This window comes from Acipenser ruthenus, chromosome 12 (assembly GCF_902713425.1).
Source record: "Acipenser ruthenus chromosome 12, fAciRut3.2 maternal haplotype, whole genome shotgun sequence".
NCBI classification, from domain to species: domain Eukaryota; kingdom Metazoa; phylum Chordata; class Actinopteri; order Acipenseriformes; family Acipenseridae; genus Acipenser; species Acipenser ruthenus.
Genome location: NC_081200.1, coordinates 22093361 through 22101717, shown reverse-complemented (window position 1 = coordinate 22101717; position 8357 = coordinate 22093361). Strand labels below are relative to the sequence as shown.

Below are 8357 nucleotides of genomic sequence, written 5' to 3'. Positions count from 1 at the left end.
AAATGTACCTTAATACAAAGCTCTGCACACTGTCCACAGTACCACCTTGACACAATTAAGGCACCTTTACACCCCTAAGGGTCAATGAATTCTTCTAATAAGAAGAAAAAGAAAAAATGTCACGGAATGCCTACAAATTGGTCAGACAACCCCAGATGGACAAAAACAAACTTCTGGTACCCAGAAGTGCAATGTCACTAGGAAACACAATAATTAATTAATTTATATATATATATATATATATATATATATATATATATATATATATATATATATATATATATATATATATATATATATATATTTTTTTTTTTTTTTAAAGCACACAAACTGTTCACAAAGGCCTGCCTGGCTGCTATTTTTTTTTTTCAATACCCAACATTCAGTTTGTTTTTGTTGAGTTCCCTCTCTAAGTTACCGATCAAAGTGTCAATGCTTTCCTGCAGGTCTTTGAGGTTCACAGGGTGGTTAAGAGCGGGGTTGATCTCCTGGATTTCCATGTAGGCCTGGTAAGTGTGTTCTTTGGATACTGGTTTCAGAGGTGTCAGAATGTGGTCAGCAAGTCCTTCCATCTTGGATCCCCCTTCCTCCTCAATTTCCTCCTCACTTTCAGGATCTTCCGAAGGGACGTCATCGTAATCCGCCTCGTCGACGGCAACATTTTCCTTCGGGGGCTGGAAGTAACTTTCTCCCATTGTGCTCCAGTCCCTGGCGTAGCGGTTACTAGAACTGTCCAGCCTCCCCTGCCTGGGCCTCAATACCTTGGCCATCTCAATGCTGCTCAACTCCAGCATACGAGGCCGTAGCTGCTGTCTCCTCCGCTGACAAAGCGCGTTAGCGGGTTGCTCAGCAGACGTGTGGCTCGCAGGCCAGTCTTTGGTGTGTGAATCTACCACTGAAAGAGAAGGATAATGGCACATGTTTACATACAAAGTTCTCAGTTTAGAAAACTGAACAACAAGGTGTTGCTAAGTGTTAATCTGAGGTTCAGTGAACAAACCCGTCCGTGCATCAAAAAGCATGCCAGCAATTTCAAACACATTCAGCAAATACCCTCCATATAAAGATTTTAATGTTCAAACAAAACTGTACAAATCACTACAACCATAGGTTTAAACAAGTAGTAAATGTAGCTCAAATGTAAACAAACATTTTGTCTAATGAGTTAATGTGTTTAATCATTAGTGAAATGTTTTGTCTACTTTAGATTCGTGAATGTTCACATAGAATTTATGATTGGGTGCTTCTTATTATTATTATGGTTGTACTGTAAGGTACATTTAACCACGTTTTACATGCACTACAGTGTATGCGGGCTGCCATGACTTTCAATCTGCTTTCTGCATCTGCAAGCGGGTACAGTTAAAACCTTGGTTAAATGCCTAAAGAAAAACATGCTCAGCACTGCAGCGTTTTTAGGTCAATGACTCCATTCCTGTAAAAAACAAACGAACAAGCACAGCCACCCCACTTAAATTCAGTTCAGTGCAGTTTGATTTCATTGCCATTATTTAAAGCAATCTAATGCATTATTGGGTTGTCTCGACAAGCTCACTTCAGTTTGAACACTCACACAGGTACCCAGTTACCTGCACTTCTCCTTACACTATGTGTTTCATCCACTAATGCTTTCCTCCATTGTTACCTGCATCCTATAGTGAATGGTACAAAGGGTTTACTGAATGACATTAAATTGCACACATTGGTTTCAGAAATTTCTGTCCACATACCAGCAATACCTGTAATATTAAAATTCACCACTGAATTATCTGTTGTAAATTACTTTCCAGGGACTGTATATGTTTGTAATTTGCCTTTTGGGTGTGTACAAATACATTAGAGAAAAAGATTATAAACGTTTTGCCAGGTGTATAATGATATTCTGCTGGATCAATGACAATGGATGTGAAAGGTTATTATTAATATCTAACTGTAATATCTAACTACCGAAATGACAATGGGTTCACCTCAACTGAATGAGATAACCCCATTAAAAGACAAGATAGATACACACACTTGCCATGTTTGATTAAGAACAGGATATTCATGGCATCTCCTATTGACAAACAAATCCCTTCCAGTTGCTGCTATGCCTGGACCAGAGGGTTAATGATAACAAACTACAATCTTTACACTCTTCCATTAAAATAATATGTGCATTTGTCTCAAAGACTGCCAGCAACCCAGCTAAATATATCACTTCCATAAGTGTCAAGGCCAGTGCACTAAAAGCCATGGCTGTTTTACTACATAGTTCGTGTTTTTCAGATCTGAAGCTGTTGTTGTCTTTACTCCTTCCAAGGTTCTGCTCTCAACAAGAGAGATTTTTTGTCTAACATAAAAACACTGTAATAAAGACCAAAAGTTAATCATTTACTGTAATGGACAATTGTTCACTTAATATACAATGTTAATCATTACTGTAATGGACAACTGTTCATTTAATATACAATGTTAATCATTACTCTTTTTTTTTTTTTTTTTTTACAGGTTATAGGAGGGTAGCTGCTAACGTGTTTCTTCCTTAGCTTACAAAATATGTGTTTTCATGATGAAAAGGTTCTTTTTTTTTACAGTCTAACCTTCAACAGATATTTTGTGGGTCTGTGGGGAAGATTAAAAACAGATCCAAATGGGAAATGTAAATGTATAATATTTAAATAAATAATAGTCTCTAAATTCCACATGCAAGAAAAAAATATATAGCCAATCACATAGCTCTCTACCAGATATAAAGACACAATGCCAAAGTGTGTGGTCTGTATCAGTGAGATGGCCATTAAAACAATGTGCGTTTACACTTACAACTTGGACCTGAGCTTTCTTAAGGTTGATCAGAATATTCTTATCATTTGTGGCACCCTGTTTACACTTGAACACAGACCTAAGCTGGCTTTGGCCCTGTATGCACGTGCATAGCCCCTGAACTGTAGTGCGTGTCCAATGATGTCATATTGACCACCCCTTGCATGATGACATTTCCCCTCCCCCAAAAAACAGAGCCGTTGTAGAGCGGCAGATCTACAAACTCATTGAAGCTCCCGTCACAGGGGAAGCTTAAAGATCCCTCTAAATCCCTTTCGAACTCGGCTACTAGGGAGCAGTTGGAGAATTCATAACAGACAGGGACAAATGGTGTTTTTACAAAGAGAACCTGCAGATAATAGTTTAAATGTTTTGGGACTGTAGTCTGTCTTTGATGTTTGAGATCAATGTATATTTCTGGGAGCAATTAACACATGGACAACTGCAGGAATACTAATTTAGGAGTGTCTGGAGGTAAAAGTGCCAGGTTCATGTCAGAACGCTTTCTAAATAGTTATCATCAGGAAGCTTCTATCTCAAGCACATGCCCTTGTCAAGTTCGTGTTTTGAAATGTGCAATTCACAGTCTTTCTAACCCACAGCAACCTTCCAGAAGGCTAAATAAATAAGAATTGACAGTTATAATAACCGAAATGCACACTAGTACACAAAATCCCTTGCCCATGAAGCATGCCTACAAACAGCACCCATTTCAATGAAGGCAGAAATTAAAAATAAATGATCGTCTTCCACAATGGCAGTATTTTTATTTGGAGTTACGAGGCAAAATAACAGAACCTTTTTTCAAAAGGCTCCTTTCTACAAGCCCATTGGGATTTACAGGAATTACTGGGACCCAAGGGGAACTGCTTGCATATATCCCACACATAAATGCTAAATTCCAGTGAAAAATACAACGATTTGGTTCCTTTGCCAAAGAAAATGTTAAGTTTAATTAACTAATCAAGCTGAAAAAAGCAATTATCCTTGTATCTGGTTTCAGTGCCAGGCCCGTGGTGAAATTAAACGATCTGTCATCGCAAAATAAAAATCCCAGACGGTATTGACCTAGAACATGTATTTTTTTCATCACTAATAAAGCCTTCAGGTTAAAAGTTAAAATGTTTGTCTAATTTTTATAACTAGGCTTCTTTTCGTTTGCCGATATTTGATGTTGTCTTTACCTGGCCAGAGTTGGAGAAGGTAATGCAGCACCTCAATGTGTTTCTTGAAGTCAAGAGCGCTGGCCAGCTCCTCGGAGTCAATGAACACTCGGTTGCTATAGTGAGAAGTCTCCTGTCGCTGGCTGAGCAAAACTGGCCCAAAACACACAGCCAGGTTCTGGCAGGTCATCTTGTTTACTTCATGGTAGGACGCCACTCGCTTCAGGTGATCCAGCAGCATCCTCAAAGTAACCTGAGATTTATTTAAAAAAAAAAAAAAAACCTTGAGTCAAAGGTTTACTGGTTTACAGTACTGTGGGCCCTATTCATGAACTTCAACTTATGAAACCTTCCACAAATGTTTTCAAAAGAGTTTATTCTCCCATTTCAAAGCACTCTTGTGCTTTTGTTTTTAATATTTATAAATAAGGCCCTGTATAGCCCTGCAGACCACGTGTTCATTTGAATCCACAAAGTGTGTTTTTGCTATTTTTTAAAAGGCAGCTATCAGTTACTACAGTATTGTAAAGGCAAACACTAATCAAAGTGGAACACTCAAAATGTAGCCTTATAGTGGAGCCTTGTGTTTTAACAAGGTTTTACTGTAATAAGTTAGTTCACTGTTTTTATAGTCACTGTTTGAGGTGACATGCATATCTGGTTGGGATCAGAGAAAGAAGAGAATAGAGGAGATGCGTTGTAGAGTATCTCTGGAGAAGTTCATCAGGCAGCAAATCACATTCAGCTATAAATGCATACCTGGTATTTCTCATCAACATACTACCCATTAGCTAGTGAATGTTGCTTTTGGCACTTCTGAAAGCTGTAATGAATGCATGTTTATATCTGTCAGCAGCTGCATCTCCTCAATCAAAGTCAACTGTGATAATCACAAGCATCCAAGGAATGTCAGAGAACCAAAAAAACAATGATAAGGTCAAGTGCTTGCAGTAAGAAAATTGCACTGCTAACCAGGCGGACCGGGTCTACAGCAGACAGCTCATAAGCTCTTCAATCCATTATGATGGAAATTAAATGGACTTTTCTGTGTGCGAGTGTGGACACCGCACAATATCACACCAGCAAGTGCTGCCATCATTCATTCCAGTTCCTGAACCATATCTGACAGTCCAGAACTTTCCTGTTAGTAAGGATAACCCATAAGTCTCAGCTTTTAATAGAAGAGGAATACCTGGATTAGTGAAGCGATTAGCTGCTCAAACTTGGGACGCCGCCAGTCAGTTTGAAGGGATTACCCCTACTTATTTGCATGATAATGTTATCTTCCCTACAGCTACAACATTAAAAGAAAAAAAGAAATTCACTTCCCTCTGCATAAACCCACCAAATAAAATGCTTTAATGACCTAATACAGAGCATGCTTGAGAGCTGCAACACAACGTAGCTTGAAATATGATTCTTTAAATATATTTATTCAGATTACTTTAAATAACGCCTGCACTGGACTCTAAAACACTAAATTGGAAGCAGTAAACCAAGCACAAATGCCCTGAAGTAGAAAGAAAGTGGTGGAAGGATAATAACTGGTCACTCAAGGTACAGCATTAACTTTTTCAGGATTTGCAGAAGCCACATGCCAATTCATGTGAATTTATAACCACGGAAACCTAACTGTTGGGCCTTTCAGCTCTCTGCCTGGTAATATTACTGTACACTACAGTGAGTAAAACGCTGACACTTGATATGAACACAAAATAAAAATAAATAAATAAATAACAATTTCAATGGGTTTTTAAAATACCAAAATATATACAAAATTACATTTAGTTTAAGTTACAGATTTAGTTTTAAAAGTATGCTAAATGCCATGGAAAAGTCAACAACAATTGTTTTTAAAATGTATCTACAGTCTCAGGATAGCGACCAGGTTTGCTCATTACCATTCCAGAAGAAAGAGGCTTTTCAAATGTAGACCTTTCAAAACACAAGAAAATAGAGAACAGGTGCTTCTAGTTATTGAGCGTTTCCCAGCCAAGAGCCTGGTGTTTGCCAGGCCTGGATTCTGAGCAGAGAAGAAGGTCATTTCTCTCTCAAGAGAGGGCAAACCTTTTTATGCTTGACTTTTGTTCAGCTGTCACAAAGAACTCTCTCCCTCCCAATCCAAAATGTCATGCAAGTGTTTACCTTCTCCACTTCGGGCAAGTGCTCCAAGAGACTGACTGTGTATTCCGAGTCACACTGTTCATTTTCACACCCACTGGGGCCAATCCTGAGAGGTCTCTTAACCATGGCATCCAGCACAGCTTCGTACAACTGTTTTGTTATCAGAGGAAATGGCAGCTCTCTCAAATAGTCCTTGAGAACACCTTAAAAAAAATTAAAAAAAAACAGACAATGGCATTTCAGGGAATGAATGCTTTTTTCAGATGTAACACAAACAAAACCTTATTAACAGAATTGTGACTAGGCCTCTTTAGATTCTAGGTGGTTTATAATACACCCTATAAACACTCCATCAGAAAATCTGAAAAGCACTGTAAGTGCATGTTTCCTCCTATTGTACAAAGTTAAAAAACTAAAAACACTTCCATAACTACATTTTTTCAGTTTGTTGATCGTCCAACTGATTTATTTCTGGAATCTGGGGTTAATATTTAGATTTCTTCTACCTTGAAAAACAACCTCTTTCTTACTTGAAGACAACACTATACCCAACAACATGAAAGGAGTAGTTTAGTTTCTTTATTCATTCTAGGACAAGTCACACATGTACAGCTTAATTTAAACAGTCCAGAGGAGTGGACCTGCAAAGTGGCAATACGACATACATTAAATGCTGGGAGGGGGTTACTGTATCATTTAACCAGACAGTTGAAACTTACAACACTCAGTACTCAAAGGTCTGCATTTTGGTTTTCATTTTCACAGCTGTCAAAAGGCTTACATTTGGTGAGCTACTTTTTTAAAACTATATAAATCTTGAACATGCTCATATTTCATGACCTAGGAAAATAAAAATAAAAAATTACCCCCTCTTTTATTCCAAAGTTAGAGTGTCTTGTGTGATATGTGATTAGAATGGGAGGTGAAGTGCCAGCAGCTGAAACTAAAGGCTCTGTCTGGAAACACTGTCGTTTACACCTGCAGCTCTGACTCCCCAGCACAGACAATGAGAGAAACACCTGACACCAACACCACCTCCCCTGATCTTAGCAAAAATGCACATGATTTCTTCCTCTCTCGCTTTTCTAAAAAGCTGCCATGGTATTTTAGTCAAAAAAAGAAAATCCTTTTGTGTACAAACAGTTCTCAGTTTTCAAAATGCCCAATGAATTCTCCACCTAACAGATCTGCGGTATGGATTTAGGCAGCCTGTGGCTTCTCAATTAACAAGCATCAAAAAAGAGAGGATCACTTTGAAAACTTCTTCTGAATCTTGTGACTGACATGTTTCTGTTGTCTAAATACATTCATGACCTATTGCTTCCAGCTGTCTAACTAACTAAGAGAGAGCTGTAAATACAGGTATCTCTTCATAATCCATCCTACACTAATTAAAGAACATTGACCATTATATAATTTTTTTTTTTGTTAACAATTATCAAGACAAAAATATCAAGACAAAAACAAGAATATTACAACAACATACAATAAACTATTAAAACTAAAATATCAAAGAAAGAATATACCTTAATTAATTGAATTAAGGTTATTCTAGGGGGAAATGCCATAATATGCAGTTGATCTTACTCAACTCAATATATTTTGGATCTCTATGGACTTCACAAACCGCAAAATATTACAGGGTACTTATGCAATTACCTTGTAATGTTTATTTTAAAAACAACCAACATCACTTGAACCGAAATGAGCTTCCTGAAATCATGCAATATCAACTTTTTTTCTTAAATGATCATCTAAGCACTGTGCTCTTTTTACAGGATGACTGTCCCCTTGAAAATTTCGGGAATTAATGATAACACTACCCATGGTCAAAAATAGAGATAGACAGGGAGAATGAACGAGTAAAAGACGTAGCACTCAAAGAGCAAGAAAATATTACATGACTCGGCACTCATCATATAGTAATATCCAATATGACAGCAGCATAGTAATGACAAAAACACAGCAAAATAAACAGAGATGGAAGCATGGTTACAAAAATTTAAGGTAACAAAGAAGAGAGAGCCAGAGGGAGCACACTACATACCAGAAAGCTCAAGCCACAATTAACATCTGTAGTCCCTCTTGCTTGCAGATTCCGCTCCCCACCTACCCCCCTATTCCCCAAATCTCAGCCTCCCCTTTCCTACTTCCGCCTCACTGGATACAGTTGGATACACCAAGAAATTGTCCATTCCCTGGGAGCAAAGCTTAGCTCTCACTTCACCGAAGGCCCTCCTCTTTGCGGTGGTCACAGCAGAGTAA

General features: G+C 38.0%; 1 protein-coding gene across 5 annotated transcripts in view; it reads right to left on the bottom strand.

Annotated features, from left to right (window-relative positions):
• Window positions 1-294: 294 nt before the first annotated feature.
• The window catches only part of LOC117417272 (rho GTPase-activating protein SYDE2-like), a 43237-nt gene continuing 35174 nt past the window's right edge, over window positions 295-8357 (bottom strand). The window contains exons 5-8 of one of the 5 annotated variants that reach the window (XR_004546695.3): window positions 6114-6295; window positions 3990-4221; window positions 1590-1652; window positions 818-895 (exon numbers count right to left, since the gene is read on the bottom strand). Coding sequence is in view for 4 of the 5 variants with exons in the window: in XM_034029282.3 (XP_033885173.3) it covers window positions 369-895; window positions 3990-4221; window positions 6114-6295 (941 nt within the window). In the remaining variant the exon portion in view is untranslated. The other 4 variants (XM_034029282.3, XM_034029285.3, XM_059034686.1 and 1 more) reach the window with 4 other exon arrangements.